The following is a 17,670-nucleotide window of genomic DNA, read 5'->3' as shown; positions in this document are numbered from 1 at the left end:
TAGAGACAACCTAAGTGTCCTTCAACAGATAAATACTTGAAGAAGATGTGCTGTACACACATACATGCACGGGAATATCATGCAGCCAATGGAAGGAAGGAAATCTTGCCATTTGCCTCTACATTGATGGATCTTGAGGGCATTTTGCTACGAAGATAAGCAGACAAAGAAAGACATACACTGTGTGGTATCACTTATATGTGGAATCTCAAAAACCTGAATTCCCAGAAACAGACATTAAAACGGTGATTACCAGAAGCTGAGTGGCTGGGGAATTGGGGAGTTTTTGGTCAGAGTAGAAACTACAGTCAGAATATAAATATGTTCTGGGACCTAATGCACAGCATTGTGATTATAGTTAACAATACAGTATTATATACTTGAAAATTGCTAAGAGACTATACAGATCTTAAATGTTCTCACCAGAATAAAATGATAACCATGTGATTTAATGGAGATTTTAGCTAATGCAGTGGTGGCAATCAGATTGATATATAGAAGTATATCAAATCAACATGTTGTACCTTTATTTTTATTTTTATAATTTTTTTAAAGTTTATTTTGAGAGAGAGAACCAGCATGGGAGGGAGAGAGAGGAACAGAGTATCTGCACTTGATCTTAGCCAAAAGGCCGAGAAGTGATGAGGAACTGAGTATCTGAAGTGGGCTCTGCGCTGAGAAGACAGAGTCCCACGTGGGGCTCAAACTCACGAACTGCAAGATCATGACCTGAGCCGAAGTCAGACACTTAACCAACTGAGCTCCCCCGGCCCCCCAACACATTGTACACTTTAAACTTACAAAATGTTATCAATTATATCTCAATAAAAAACTGCTTTGAAAATGCACTTTTATGCAAAATATGCTTTCAGATAAAGGTAAAGAAAACTAATTATAATCATGATTGTAAAAATTAGTCCACAAAGCTTGCAAAGATCTGTGGAAAAGACCTTACTAACTTGCTGACTCTTCTAGTTGATGACCAATATAAAAGTAAGGGTAAACCAACAAAATGTATTATTCCTTAAAAAGCACAGAAGTTAACTTCAGTTAAAAACAAATATTCTATACTTTTATTCCTTTCCTTCTCACTCTTTATGATACTGATGTCACAAGTTACATCTCATGTTGTGTGCCCATTAACATTTTTATAGTTAAATGTTTTTTTTGTATTTGATTTTTGAACTTCTGAGTTTAAAATTTAAAGAGATTTACACATCATCTTTCTAAGACAACAGTATTCTGTATTTCTCTATGTATTTGCCTTCTCCAGTGAGTTTTATATTTTCATATGCTTTCATATTGCAGTGTGGTTTATTTCAACTTAGAGGACTCCCTTTGGTGTTTTTTTGTAATGCAGGTTTAATGGTGTGAACTCCTTCAGCATTGTTTATCTGAGAACATCTTTATTTCCCCTTGAATTCTAAAGAATAGTTTTGCCAGATATAATACCTTTGGTTGGCAGTTTTTCTTTCAGCACTTTCCGTATCTCACCCTATTTCTTTTATTTTTTTAATTTTTTTTAATGTTTATTTTTGAAGGAGAGAGAGAGAGACATAGTGTGAGTGGGGAGGGGCAGAGAGAGAGGGAGACACAGAATCCGAAGCAGGCTCTGTGCTCCAAGCTGTCAGCACAGAGCCCGACGCGGGGCTCGAACTCACAAACTGCAAGATCATGACCTGAGTTGAAGTCGGATGCTCAACTGACTGAGCCACCCAGGCGCCCCTCACCCTATTTCTTTATGCCTGCAAGGTCTTAGAGTTTTATGGGGTCCCTTTGTACATAATGAATCACTTTTCTCCTGCTGCTTTAAAACTGTCCCTTTGTCTTTGACTTTGGCAATTTGATTATAATGTGTCTTAGTGTGGATTTCTTTGGGTTCCATCTTGGAAGTCTGTTGAGCTTCTTCAGTCTGGATGTCCATTAACGTCCCCAAGTTTGGGAAGTTTTTGGCCATATTTTCTTTAAATAAACTTTTTACCCCTTTTTTCCTCTTCCTTCTCCTTCATGCATGTATTGGTTTTCTTAATCCGATCCCATAAGTCCCTTAGGCTTTTTCTTTTGCGTTTTGTTCCTCTGACTGGATAGTATCAAATGATCTAGCTTCGAGTTTACCAATTCTTTCTTCCACTTGATCAGGTCTGTTTTTGAACCACTCTAAGTGAATTTTTCAGGTCTGTAATTGTATTCATCAGCTCCAGAATTTGTTTGCCTTTTTTTTTTTAAATCTCTCTTGATAGAGCATCTTTATGATAGGTATTTTGAATTTTTTTCAAGTAATAAATATTTCTGTTTCTTTAGGATCAGTTTCTGGAGATTTATTTTGCTCTTTTGTTTGATCCACATTTCTATTCATGTGTCTTCTAACTTTATGAGACATTTTTGAAGAATCAAGCACATATCACAGTCTTTATAGACTGACTTCATACAGAAGAAGGCCCTCAGCAATCAGCCTAATTATAGATCCCGTTGTCTCTGAGTCTGTTTTGGAAGAAGTGACAGATTCTCTGGATCTGTGTGGGCAAATTTTCAATTGCAGAGGCTTGCCAGTTTTTTTCAAGAGCTTGTAACCTTTTGTTCCCTCTGGTGTTTGTCTGTAGTACTGCAAGTTGTCTGTGTATAGCAGCAAGCCACCTACTGTCTCTTCTAATCAGCCACCAAGTATCCAAAGTATTCCAGCTCCCAGTTATCACCCCTAGTCAGGTGAGGCACATGCCAACTAGTCTTTTCAGGCAGCCTTCTGAAAAACTAGAACACTAGACACTCCTTCCACTTCTTCCCTCACAAGGGAGAAGACTCATTCTGTACCTTTTCCTAGTTGTGCCAAGCTGTGCCTGCTCCCCAAACCACCTCCCACTTCTCTTTTCTTTCGACTCCCTGGCATGCAAACCATGCCACCTTCTGTCAGGAGTCCAAATGAGGTGAACAGAAACCAATCCCTTGAGAGCCCTCTGAATAGTGAGAATGGTGAACACCCTTCCATTCTCATTCCTCCCTATAGGAGCAATTGCTAGCTGGGGCATTCTCTCCTGGTGCTAAGCTGTGCCTGCTTGTGGGAGGGACTGACATGGGTAAAGTGAAGTAGCTCCTTTTATCCATTTCAATGTGTCTGGTTTTGGCATTGTGCTTCCCTGGTGAACTGCAACTTCTTAACTGGATTTGGGGAATTTCATAAAGATATTTTGATCTGTACATCATTGTTAAATCATTTTTTCTGTGGGAGACAAAGGCTGGGACCTATTCTGCTATCTTGCTGACAGCTAATAATTACTTTATTAGATATTTTTCATTGTGTATGTTAACACTTTTGCATGCCTGGATTTTGTTGTTTTCCTTTAAAAGTATATTGATTTTTGTATTGGCAGACAGTTAATTTATTGAAGAACCTGTTTTATCATCTAAAGCTTGTGTTTAAGCTTTTGTTTTTAATCCCAACATAGTTTACAGTATCTTTTTCTCTAGAGCTAATTTAGCCCTACTAATAAGATATGACCCGTCTGTTGTGTTTACTGAATGCCTTGGGTGTTCAGTGTTTTGTCACAGCTTGAGCGTTTCCCACTTGTGAGTCCTGGAAATATATTTGACCTACAGCTCTTTGATAATTGTTCTTTGCCTAATTTTGGATGCTTTAATCCTAAGAATCCTTAATAGTAACTTAAGGGAGACCCCATTGGGTTCGTGGAACTTTTTCTTTGTGTGATTTCCTCCTCTCTGGTCCTCTTCCCCACCAATTCCAGCCACCTCAGCCTCTCCAAATTGTGACCTCTGTCTTCTCAACTTAGCATAGTCACTCTGTTTTGCTTGGAAGCCTGCTCCTGATCTGGAAAATAAAATGTCTCCAAAAGAAACTTCAGAACAATTATAGGCCTAACTTTTTTCAGAGAGTTACTGTCGTTCATTATCTGAATATGTTTTATATATTTTGTTGAATTTTCTGTATTATTCCCCACTGTGGGAAGGCACATTTATCTGTGTATATCATTATATTTTACCAGTTCTATAATGTTTAATCACTGTATTATATTATTATCATGATGGCTTCAACTATCAGGAATAAAATAGGAAAAAAATCAAAGTGACTTTTGGAAGTGAACTGCTCCGAAGGTGGTGAAAGATGCAGGGATATAACGGGGTGTAACCTGCCTACTACATATGAGCAGCATTCGAAGTATCAGGGATATCAGTGTGTGAGTTTTTCAGAAGAAATTATGAATTCTGTTTAGTTAATTGAACTGAAAGAAGCAGTGTGGTTAGGCTAGTTTCTGTTATACCAGACGATACTGACTGTCTGTAGATTTTCTTTTTTAGAACTTTAGGTTTTGGAGAAGTCAGGTTATGAGTCACCCTTTACAGGGCTTTTCCTGACCCTACTCTATGTCCTTATGTTTTCTTTTATCAGTTGATTTATCTGTTTTCCCAATTCACCTTGACTTTCTTGAGGACAGAGATAGTCTTATTTATATTTATCTCAGCTGTAGTTCCTACAGCATTTGAATGATGAAATGAATGAATGCTGCCTCTTTTCTTTACCCATAAATTCCTTGGGTCTTCACTTTACCAGCCCATCATCATTTGGCTCCACAAACTTGTCAGAGGGAAATAAAACAGGGAAATGATCCAACCTTGAACACTTGGCCAAAGTTGAAAGGAAATTCAAGCTATGGTCAAAAGATTGCTTTTGAACCAGGTTGGGAAAAAAGCCTGTAGTGTATTAGTTTCTTGTTGATTTTTAAAAATGTGTTTATTTGGGGGCACCTAGGTGGCTTAGTTGGTTAATTGTTCGACATCAGCTCAGGTCATTATCTCACGGTTCATGAGTTGGAGCCCTGTGACAGGCTCTGTCAGCTCAGAGCCTGGATCCTGCTTTGGATTCTGTGTCTCCCTCTCTCTCTGCCCCTCCCCTGCTTGTGCTCTCTCTGTGTCTCTCAAAAAATGAATAAACATTGCAAAAATTTTTTAAATTTATTTTTAGGATTTAGCCTTTAAAACATTCAATTATTTTTCTTGCTTACAAATTCAGATATTTCTTTGACTTTGTTAACATGTATAAAATATTATTTGCAAGTAAATGAAATAAGAACTGTTTGTTTAAGTCCTCTCTAAATAGTCATGTGAAATGATTACATTAAGAAATTTCTCATATTCCAGTATTTTAATCCCAGTGTATATTTTTCCAATCCTTTTTCTGGTCAACATAGATGAGGACTTCCATTTTTGTTCCTTTTGTGTTAGAAAGCACATTGCATGCTTTCTCTGTGTGAGGCACTGGGTTGGGAACTCTGGATAATTAAAATAAAAGAATAGTGGGGGCGCCTGGGTGGCTCAGTCAGTTAAGCATTCAACTCTTGATTTTGGCTCAGGTCATGATCTCATGGTTCATGAGATTGAGACCCACATTGGGCTCTGCGTTGACAGTGCAGAGCCTGCTTGGGATTCTGTCTGTCCCTCTCCCCTGCCCTCTGTCCCTTCTTCCCTCTCTCTTCCCCTCCCCCCAACAATAAATAAATAAAAGTTAAAAAAAAAAACTTTCGGGGAGCCTGGGTGGCTGAGTCGGTTAAGCATCCAACTTCAGCTCAGGTCATGATCTTGCGGTCCATGGGGTCTAGCTCCACACTGGGCTCTGCACTCACAGCTCAGAGCCTGGAGCCTGCTTCAGATTTTGTGTCTCCCACTTTCTCTTCCCCTCACCTGCTCACCCTCTGTCTCTCTCTCTCTCTCAAAAAACAAACGTTAAAAAAAATTTTTTTTTAATTTTCTTGGGTGGCTCGGTCAGTTAAATGACCAACTCTTGATTTTAGCTCAGGTTATGATCTCACATTTGGTGGGATTGAGCCTTGCTATCAGCACAGAGCCTGCTTGGGATCCTCTCTCTCTCCTGCTCACACACATGCTGTCTCTCTCAAAATAAATAAACTTTAAAAAAAACAAACTTTCTCTTAAAAAAAAAAATAATGTCCAGTCTCTTCTTTTTGTTTTTTAAAGTTTTTATTGTTATTTAGTATTCCAGTATAATATTTTAAATTTATTTTATTTTATATTAGAGAGACAGAGCATGAGCAGGGAAGAGGAATGGGGGGGGGCAGAGAGAGAGAAGGAGAGAGAGGGAGAGAGGGAGAGAGGGAGAGAGAGAGAGAGAGAGAGAGAGAGAGAGAGAGAGAGAGAGAGAGATTCTTAAGCAGGCTCCATGCTCAGTGTGGAGCCCAATGTGGAGCTTGATCCCATGACCCTGAGATCATGACCTGAGCTGAAATCAGGTGTCAGACACTCAACTGACTGAGCCACCCAGGCACCCTATTATTTATTTATTATTCCAGTATAATTAATGTACAGTGTTATATTACTTTCATGTGTACAGTATAGTGATTCAACAATTCTATGTATTATTCATTGCTCATCATGATAAATGTACTCTTAATCCTCTTTACCTATTTTATCCATCCCCCCAGTTCTGGCAACCACCAGTTCTCTATATTTAAGAGTCTATTTTGTTGTTGTTGTTGTTTGTCTTTTTCCTGTGTTCACTTGTTTTATTTCTTAAATTCCACATATGAGTGAGATCATATGGTATTTGTCTTTCTCTGACTGACTTATTTCACTTAGCATTATGCCCTCTATACCCTCTAGATTCATTCACATTGTGGCAAATGGCAAGATTTTATTCTTTTGTATTGCTGAGGAATATTCCCTTGTCTATATATACCACATCTTCCTTATCCATTCATCTATTGATGAACACTTGGGTTGCTTCCAAATTTTGGCTGTTGCAAGTAATGCTTCAATAAACACAGGGGTACATCTATTGTTTTGAATTAATTTTTCATATTCTTTGAGTAAATACTCAATAGTGAAATTACTGGATTGTAGGGTAATGTTATTTTTAACTTTTTGAGGAACTCCATGCTATTTTCCGCAGTGACTGCACCAGTTTGCATCCCCAACAGTACACAAGGGTTTCTTATTCTCCACACATTGTTTATTTTGTGTTTTTGATTTGAACCATTCTGACAAGTGTGAGGTGATACCTCATTGTGCTTTTGACTTATATTTCCCTAATGATAAGTGATGTTGAGCCTCTTTTCATGTGACTGTTGGTTATCTTTATGTCATGTCTTCTTTCTAGAAATGTTCATGCCTTCTGCCCATTTTTTATTAGATTATTTCTTTTTTTTTTAGTGTTGAGTTGTAGAAGTTCTTTGTATATTTTGGACACTAACCCCTTAGCAGATGCATCATTTGCAAATATTTTCTCCCATTGAGTAGATTGTCTTTTTGTTTTTGTTGATTGTTTCCATTGCTGTGCAGAAGCTTTTTATTTTGGTATAGTACCAGTAGTTGTTTTTGTTTGTTTAATTTTTTTGTTTGCTTGTTTGTTTTTATTTGCCTTGCCTTAGGAGACGTACCTAGAAAAATGTCTCTATAGCTAATGTCAGAGAAATTATTGCTTGTGTTCTCTTCTAGGATTTTTATGGTATCATGCCTCACATTTAGGTCTTTAACCTATTTTCAGTTTATTTTTTATGTGTAGTGTAAGTGTGTTACTTTCATTCTTTTGCATGCAACTGTCTAGTTTTCCCAACACCATTTTTTGAAGAGACTGTCTTTCTTCGATTGCATATTCTTGCCTCTTTAGTTGTAAATTAATTGACCATATAATCATGGGTTTATTTCTGGACTCTCTGTTCTGTTGATCTCTGTGTCTCTTTTTGTACCAGGACCATGCTGTTTTGAATACTACAGCTTTGTAGTTTATCTTGAAATCTGAGATTGTGATACCTCCAATTTTGTTCTTCTTTTTCAAGATTGATTTGGCTATTTTGGGTGTTTTGTAGTTCCACACAGATTTTAGAACCATTTGTTCAAATTCTGTGAAAAATACTGTTGGTATTTTGATAGGGATTGCATTAAATCTGTAGTTAATTTTGGATAGTATGGATGTTTTAACAATATTTGTTCTCCCCGTTCATGAACATGGAATATCTTTCCATTTGTTTCATCTTCAGTTTCTTTTATCTGTGTTTTGTAGTTTGAAGAGTACAGGTTTTTCATCTCCTTGGTTAAGTTTATTCCTAGGTATTCTATTATTTTTGGTGCAATGGTAAATAGGATTGTTTTCTAATTTCTTTTTCTGCTACTTTATTATGAGTGTATGCAACAGGTTTCTGTATATTGTATGAGAATGTACTGTATGAGAATATTGTATTAGTGTATTTTGTATGAGAATGCAACAGGTTTCTGTATATTGATTTTATATCTTTCAACCTTACTGAATTCATTTGTCAGCTCTAGTTTTTTTGTGTGTGTATGTGTGTGTGGAATCTTCAGAGTTTTCTATATATTGTATATTGTTATCTGCAAATAATGAAAGTTTTACTTCATTACCAGTTTGGATTCCTTTTATCTCTTTTATTTGTGTGATTGCTGTGGCTAGGATTTCTAGTACTACATTTAATAAAAGTGGGGAGAGTGCAATGCTTGTCTTGCTCCTAATCTTAGGGGAAAAGCTCTCAGTTTTTTACTATTGAGTATGATGGTAGCTGTGGTTTTTGTATATGGCCTTTATTATGTTGAGACTAAGCATGCTTTCTTGCGTGCTTTATCATGAATTGATGTTATACTTTGTCATATGCTTTTTTTGCATCTATTGAAATGATCATATGGTTTTTATCCTGTCTCTTGTTGATGTGATGTATCACATTGATTGATTTGTGAATACTGAACCATCCTTGCATACCAGGAATAACTCCCACTTGATTGTGATGAATGATATTTTTAATGTATTGTTGGATTCAATTTGGTAATATTTTGTTGAGGATTTTTGCATCTATGTTCATCATAGATAATGTCCTGTAGTTCTCTTTTTTTTTTTTTTTTGTGGTGTTTTTATCTGGTTTTGGTATCATGGTAATGCTGGCCTCATAGAATATATTTGGAAGCTTTCCTTTTCTATTTTTTGGAATATTTTGAGAATAACAGGCATTAACTCTTCTTTAAATGTTTAGTAGAATTCACCAGTGAAGCCTTCTGCTCTTGGACTTTGGTTGGTTGGGAGTTTTTGATTGCCTGTTTAATATTTAATTTCATTGTTGGTAATTGGTATGTTCAAATTTCTGGTTCTTCCTGATGAAGTTTTGGGAGGTTATATGTTTTCTAGGAATCTATCCATTTCTCCTAAGTTGTCTAATTTGTTGGCACATAATTTTTTTAAGTTTATTTATTTATTTTGAGAGAGAGAGAGAGAGAGAGAGAGAGCGCGCACGCACAAGTGGGGAGGGACAGAGAGAGAGGGAGAGAGAGAATCCCAACCAGGCTCCACACTGTCAGTGTAGAGCCTGACACAGGGCTTGAACTCAAGAACCATGAGATCATGACCTGAGTGAGAGTGAGGTATGTTTAACTAACTGAGCCACTCAGGTGCCTCCATTGGCACATAATTTTTCATAATCTTATCCTATATCCTATGTATATATGTCAGTCATTATTTCTCGTCATTCATTTCTGATTGTGTTTGAGTCCTCTCTTTCCCTCTCTCTTTCTCCCTCTCTCTCTCACCTCTCTTTTCTCTCAATAAATCTGGCTAAAGGTTTATCTATTTTATTGATCTTCTCAAAGAACCAGCTTCTGGTTTTATTGATCTGTTGTTTTTTTAGTTTCTATTTTGTATATATCTACTCTAATCTTTATTACTTCCTTCCTTTTTCTGAACAACCAGTCTCTTAATGTTCTTACCTATTATGTTGAACCATATGACAGTGCTGATATTTGACAGTTTTTGGTTTGTAAAAACGATGAAGTCATTTGAGTCCCCCTAATAGTTAAAGAGCAAGATAGATTCTGGGAATACAAAAGTAATATAAATTATGATATGGTTCAGTTACCAAATCATGTAGCAATTTGAAAGAATAGAATCATTCTCTTGGATGAAGAAGTTAGGAAAAATCTTTATAGAATAGATTGTCAGTTTCAAACTCTAGCTAGAGGGGCTTCTCCTGTACATTCAGGTTTTTTCTTGCTACTGATAATTGAATTAACTTGGTAAGCCCATTAGGTTTTTGTCTTCCTGTAGAATTTTGTTAATGTACATGTTTTAACTTCAGTATCAATTTTTGATTCCTTTGGTCTCACACTTATTCTTCCAATTCATTTTTTTTTTTGGTTAAAAAAATAACAAAATTTATCATCCCAACCATTTTTAAGTATACAGCTAAGTAGTGTTAAGTATATTTACACTGTTGTTAAAGAGATCTTTATAACTTTTTCATCTTGCAAAACTAAAATTCATTACCCATTAAATACCTCTGTTCCACCCTCCCTGCAGCCCCCGGTTACATCATTCTATTTTCTGTCTCTATGAAATAGACTCTGTTAGATGCCTCATATAAGTAAGGTCATAATACAGTATTTGTCTTTTTGGCTCATTTCACTTAGTGTAATGTCCTCAAGGTTCAACCATGTTGTGGCATGCAATATGATATTCTTTCCTTTTTAGTTTTTTTTTTCTGAGTTACTTAAATTTTTTTGACATACAAAAAGTTGTACATAACTAATGCCTACAACTTGAGGAGTTGGAGAGAAGTATGTACCGGTGAACCATCATTAGTGTATGCCATAAACCAGTCCATCACCTTTAGAAGTTTTCTCTAACCTTCTAATTTGTTATTATTATAGGTTGCTTTAGTGAGAAAACACTTAACATTAGATCTACCTTCTTAGCAAATGTCTAAGTATACAATACAGTTTTGTTAACTGTAGGCACTATGCTGTTCAGTGGATCTCTAAGACTTACTTACTTTGTGTAACTAAATATTTGCACCCTTTGACTAATATCTCCCCATTTCCTCCTCCCCCAGCCCCTGGAAAGCACCATTCCACTCTCTGCCTTTATGAGTTTGACTCTTTTATATTCATAATGTAAGTGGTATAATATAGTACTTGTTCTTCTGTGTTTGGCTTAGTTCGCTTAGCATAATGCTCTCTAGGTTCATCTGTGTTGCCAGAAATGGCAGGATTTCCTTCCCTTTTTGATGCTGAATACTATTCCTGTGGGTGGGGAGTACACACATGCCACATTTTATTTATTTTTGGGTGTTTTTTTTTTAAGATGTTTAAAAGTAATCTCTATACCCAGTGTGGGGCTCAAACTCATAACCCAGAGATCAAGAGTCACACGTTCCACCAACTGAGCCAGCCAGGTGCCCCCACATTTTATATATTTGTTGATTGAGAGGCATTTAGGTTGCTTCCCATGCCTTGGCTACTCTGAATAATGCTTCAGTGAAGGTGGGAATATAGATATCTGAGATCCTGATTTCATTTCCTTTGGATATATACCCATAGTGGGATTCCTGAATCATTTGGCAGTTCTATTGTTTGTTTTTTTGAGGATCTTCCATTCTGTTTTCCATAGTGGCTGTATGAATTTACATTCTGACCAAAAACGTACCAGGGATCCCTTTTCTCCACATCCTCACCTCCACTTGTTATCTTTTTTTTGTTGTTGTTACTAAAGCCATCCTACCAGGTGTGAGGTGATATTTCATTGCAGTTTTAATTTGTATTTCCCTGATGATTATTGATGTTGAGCACATTTTTCATGTATAGTTGGCCATTTATGTATCTTCTTTTGAGAAATGTCTCTTCACTTCCTTTGTCCATTTTTTAATCAGGTTATTTGGGGTTTTTTTTTTTTTGGCTATTATAAGCGTTCTCTATGTTTTGAATATTAGCCCTTTATTAAATACATGGTTTGCAAGTGTTTTCTCCCATACGATAGGTTGTCTTTTCATTTTGTTGATTGTTTCCTTCACTGTAGTGAAGCTTTGTAGTTTCACATAATCCTGCTTGTCTCTTGGCTTTTTGTTGCCTATGCTTTTGGTATCATCCTCGTCATTTTAAAGCTGGATATTATTCTTTGTATATATATATATACCACATTATCTTTATCCACCCACCTGTTAATGGACATACCAGTTGCTTCAAACATTTTAGCTGTTGTGAATAATGCTGCTGTTAACATGAATGTGCAAAAATCTCTTCATGACTCTGCTTTCAGTTCTTTGGGATATAGAGCCAGAAGTGGAATTGCTGGATCATACGATAGTTCTATTTTTAACTTTTTAAGGAACCTCTTCCTGTAGAACTTTTCACAAATTTCATTACTATTGCTCCCGCTAAACTGTACCTGAAAATATTTATTTCTGGATTAATGCAGATTTATTTTTTTGCATATCTAGGGCCCTTGCAGAATCTCCACCATCTATAAACAACCTGAAGAGTGAAGTTGGTGATAAAGGGAAGAATAAAGATGAAGGGGAAGTTTGTAACCATGAAAAAAAGGCTGCAGGTATTTGTCTCGAGCCTCATCCAGAAGAGAAAAAGAAGAAACGTTCTGGATTCAGAGACAGAAAAGTATGGAACACAATCTTATAAATTAATCAGAACTGTAGTTAATTACAAGTTAGAATAATGCAGTTGAGTCTCTTTTATCATTTATTTCAGATGGTTCATATTCTCTTTGCAGAGATTCACCTTTTTTGCTATATTCTGTCATGTTCTAAGGCAAGTGTAATCTTGAAATGTGAAGTTAATGGGGGTAGTGAAAAGATCCAAGATTGGTAATCAGGATTTGCATATATTTTCCGTTTCAATTTAACTACCTACGTTGGTTCATACTTTCCAGATCTTTCAGATGCTAAATGTCCTAGTATATGTTGAGTCTTTGGAACGACTGATTGATGATGCCCAGTTGGAAAGGCGGGATAACATCCTTTTGGAAATATACAAATATTTCCAAAAATTCAACTAATTTTGATGATAGCATAAACTTTAAATGACTTCAACATTTTATATCTTTAACACAACTTGCTGTTATAGAGCTCTACCTCAGAAAAATTTCAATTCTGGTATAGTAATACCTTTGATATTGAGCATTTGAATTCAGCAGACATGAGTGATGAGAAGTCAAAAGGATGAATTTCATTTTGCACGATAACATTGAAATTCAGGGAATTGCCTTCACTTGCCAAAATGTAGCTAATAAATACAACAAGATAATTTGAGTTATTTGTGTGTTGCATGTGTGTGGTATGTATTTGCAAGGAAAGTTCCTTTGAGAGATTTGGATCTTCTGTGTTTGGATGAAGTTATTAAATATGCCTTTTCATTTCTCTGGGTTGCCTGGGTGGGCTCAGTTAGTCAAGTATCTGATTCTTGATTTCAGCTCAGGTCATGATCTCACATTTGTGGAATCAAGCCCCACATCCAGCCCCACTGTGCTGACTGTGGAACCTGGTTCAGATTCTCTCTCTTCCTCCCCTTCTGCCTCTGTCCTGCTTGTGCTCGCTTACTAAATAAATAAATAAATAAATAAATAAATAAATAAATAAATCTTTTCATTTCTCAAATCCATTTTTCTTCTTTTAAAATTTTTTAAAAATGTTTTATTTATTCTTGAGAGAAAGAGAGAGCATGAGCTGGGGAGGGGCAGGGAGAGAGGGAGACACAGAATCTGAATCAGGCTCCAGGCTCCAAGCTGTCAGCACACAGCCCCAAGCGAGGCTCAAACTCATGAATCATGAGATCATGATTAAGTCGGACACTTATCCAACCGAGCCACCCAGGTGCCCCTCAAATCCATTACTGGTTGAGGTGAATTTGAACAAAAATATGTATTATAAGTTAAGTGTCAACTATTGGTATTTCCACAATGATACGTTTATTTAATCTTTTGCCCTGAGTGAATTAGAAGAAAGTTCAGACTCACCTTGTGCCAGCAGTTTCATTTATAAAGTCAAATTTTCCATTTTACAAAATAGAGCAAAACTTATCCAAATGAGCATTTATTTTTGAACTTTCCATTTTCTTCTCCTGCTTTCTGCTCAGCAATGACCATATGTCATACTTCCCAGATAAAAATGAAAGCTTGATAATTGTAATTTACTTAACTTGTAGCTCCCAAGGCTATAAAACCTTTCTAATCTGTTTCTGAAATAATTCTTTCAGTAAAGTTTTAGTGGAAGAGCTATGTTTACCCTCTTCAGGGATAACCATTCCACATGTTATCCTGTTTCCCTAACAACCTATTTCAACACTTATTTTTTCCTCTGCCTGTTTTCTCAGCTGCTCTTTGTCTTGTCATTTTTTACATAGTCTACATGGACACGTTAGAGATTTTTCCATCTTTAATAAAATAATAAATTGCATTTTTGAGTATGTTTTGTTTTGTTTTTTTGGTTGGGTGTTTTGTTTTTTTTTTGTTTGTTTTTGTTTTTTTTTTGTTTTTGCCATTCACATTCTTTCCCTGCAATACCAAACTGCTCCATTTTCCATAGGCTCTCTTTGACATCCTCCCTTTTCACTTAAATTTTTTGGCTTCGATCTTTTACATTCTCTTGATTTTTATGTAATACTTAAAATATTCAGAGAGAAAGAAATAGAGACTACTATAATGAACATACATGTATCCATCCCTCATTTTTGTCAAGTTTTAACATTTGATTATATTTGCTTCATTTTTTTTCCCTTTTTTATTAAGAAACAAAATGAATATAAAAAATACATTGCTGGAGCATCTTGGTGGCTCAGCTAAGTGTCCGACTCTTGATTTTGGTTCAGGTCATGATCTCATGGTTTGTTGATTTGAGCTCCACGTTGGGCTCTGCACTGACAGTGTGGAGCCTTCTTGGGATTCTCCGTCTCCCTTTCTCTCTGTGCCTCCCTTGCTTACACGCGCTCTCTCAAAAATACATAAACTTAAAAAAAAATACATTGCTGTATTGTCCTTAGTTCATGATTTATTAATGCCATGCATGGCCTGGTGGTTTTGTGCGATTGATTGATTGATTGATTGATTGATTTTTAAATAATATACTCACTTTTGAATTTACATCCAAGTTAGTATATAGTGCAACAATGATTTCAGGAGTAGGTTCCTTAATGCCCCTTACCCATTTAGCCCATCCCCCCTCCCACAACCCCTCTAGTAACCCTCTGTCTCCGTATTTAAGAGTCTCTTATGTTTTGTCCACCTCCTGTTTTTATAAATTTTTTTAATGTTTGTTTATTTTTGAGAGAGAAAGACTGAGTATGAGTAGGGGAGGGGCAGAGAGAGAGGGAGACACAGAATCTCAAGCAGGCTCCAAGCTCTGATCTGTCAGCACAGAGCCTGATGTGGAGCTCAAACTCACAAGAACTGTGAGATCATGACCTGAGCTGAAGCCGGACACTCAAGCAACTGAACCACCCAGGTGTCTCCCCGCTCCCTGATTTTATATTATTTTTGCTTCTCTTCCCTTATGTTCATCTGTTTTTTATCTTAAAGTCTTCATAGGAGTGAAGTCATATGATTTTTGTCTTTCTCTAATTTCGCTTAGCATAATACTTCTAGTTCCATTCACATAGTTGCAAATGACAAGATTTCATTCTTTTTGATTACTGAGTAATACTTCATTGTATATATATATATATATATATATATATATATATATATATATATACACACACCACATCTTCTTTATCCATTCATCCATCGATGGACATTTGGGGTCTTTCCATACTTTGACTATTGTCAATAGCACTGCTATAAACATTGGGGTCCATGTGCCCCTTTGAAACAGTATACCTGTATCCCTGGGAGAAATACCTAGTAGTGCAATTGCTGGGTCATAGGGTAGTTCTATGTTTAATTCTTTGAGGAATCTCCATACTGTTTTCCAGAGTGGGTGCACCAGTTTACAGTCCCACCAGCAGTGCAAAAGAGATTGTCTTTCTCCACATCCTCACCAATATCTGTTGTTGCCTGAGTTGTTAATGTTAGACATTCTGACAGGTGTGAGGTAGTATCTTGTTGTGGTTTTGATTTATATTGTGATGTGGAGCATTTTTTCATGTGTCGATTGGCCATCTGGATGTCTTCTTTGGAGAAGTGTCTGTTCATGTCTTTTGCCCATTTCTTCACTGGATTATTTGGGTTTTTGGGTGTTGAGTTTGATAAGTTTTCTGTAGATTCTATCTGATATGTCATTTGCAAATATCTTCTCCCATTCCATCGGCTGCCTTTTAGTTTTGCTGATTGTTTCCTTTACTGTGCAGAAGATTTTTATTTTGATGAGGTCCCAATAGTTCATTTTTGTGTTTTATTTTTAATTAAAAAAAAATTCTCAGGTGCAAAGAGCTGTCACTCAGTTTATGCTATACCATTGTTGTACATGCTCCTCTGTTTAATATTTATATTCTTTTATCTAGTTCCATTTGATTTATTTTTGATTATTAAATTTTTAATTTTATTGTTCCCTCTGGAACTTTAAGTCCTGAATTCAGAAAAATTTGCATACTGCTTCACTGTCGCTTCACTGTAATTTATTTTCTTTTGGAACTCTTCTTAAATGTATCTTGAATGTTCACAACCTATACTGTATATCTTGTAGCTGTTCTGTTATATATTTATTATTTTATTAGAGAGAGAAAGAGCACAAGCAGGGGAGAGGGAAAGCTGGAGAGAGAGAAAGAGAGAATCCTAAGCATGCTTCAGACTCAGTGCAAAGCTTGATCCCACAACCCTGGTATCATGACCTGAGTCGAAATCAAGAATTGGACGCTCAACTGACTGAGCCACCCAGGCGTACATACCTGTTACAGTTTTCCTCATGAGTTCTTTTCCTAATCTCCTAGGGTCTCTTTTTTTTTCTTCCAATTTTTTTTTATGGAAATAAAATAGTTAAATCATAACACTTATCAGGCTGTGTGCTGACAGCTCAGAACCTGGAGCCTGCTCCAGATTCTGTGTCTCCCTTCTCTGCCCTTCCCTCCCTCCCTCCCTCTCTCTCTCTCTCTCTCTCTCTCAAAAATAAATAAACTTAAAAAAAAAATTAAGGGTGCCTGGGTGGTTCAGTCTGTTAAGTGTCTGACTCCGGTTCAGGGCATGATCTCATGAATTCGAGCCTCGCGTTGGGCTCTGTGCTGACAGCTTAGCAGCTGGAGCCTGCTTCAGATTCTGTCTCCATCTCTCTGTGCCCCTCTCCCACTCACACTCTTTCTCTCTCTCTTTCTCTCGCTCTCTCTCTCTCTCGCTGTCTCAAAAACAAACATTAAAAAAAATTTAAAAACACAACATTTACCACATTACCAATTTTTAAGTGTACAGTTTATCATAGAGTGTAATCATTGTCTCACCATCCATTACCGAAACTGTTTTCGTCTTATAAAACTGAAAATATATACCTATTAAACAATAACTCTTTACTGCCCTCCTCTCCCAACCCCTGGAAACCACCATTCTACTTTCTCTTCATGCTTTTGAATGCTAAAAATACCTCATAGATACTGAATCATACAGTTTGTGTTTTTCTGACTGGCTTATTGCACTTCATATAATGTCTTCAAGATTCATCGTGTTTTAGCATATGTCAGAATTTCCTTACTTTTGGGGGCTGAATAATATTCCAGGATATGTATTTACCACATTTTTGCTCATCCATTCATCCATTGGCGGATACTTGGATTGCTTCCACATTGTAACTGTTGTGGAAAATGATGCTGTGAATGTAGATATACAGATATCTATTTGAGACCTTGCTTTCTGTTCTTTGGGTATACACTCTGAAGTGAAATTGCTAAATCATATGGTAATCCTATCTTATTTTTCTTATGGAAGCCCATACTGTTTTCCACAGTGAT

At 36.4% G+C, this 17,670-nt stretch overlaps 1 protein-coding gene across 8 annotated transcripts in view; it reads left to right on the top strand.

Annotated features, from left to right (window-relative positions):
- The window catches only part of MICU1 (mitochondrial calcium uptake 1), a 248,255-nt gene that overhangs the window by 60,117 nt on the left and 170,468 nt on the right, over nt 1-17,670 (top strand). For all 8 annotated transcript variants that reach the window (XM_019813253.2, XM_003994041.4, XM_019813251.2 and 5 more), the window contains one exon: nt 12,231-12,405. In XM_019813253.2, coding sequence (XP_019668812.1) covers nt 12,231-12,405 — 175 coding nt within the window. The remainder of the gene's footprint in view (nt 1-12,230; nt 12,406-17,670) is intronic.

The sequence above is a fragment of the Felis catus genome, chromosome D2 (genome assembly GCF_018350175.1).
Source record: "Felis catus isolate Fca126 chromosome D2, F.catus_Fca126_mat1.0, whole genome shotgun sequence".
NCBI lineage: Eukaryota > Metazoa > Chordata > Mammalia > Carnivora > Felidae > Felis > Felis catus.
This window is presented reverse-complemented; position numbering and strand designations above follow the sequence as displayed.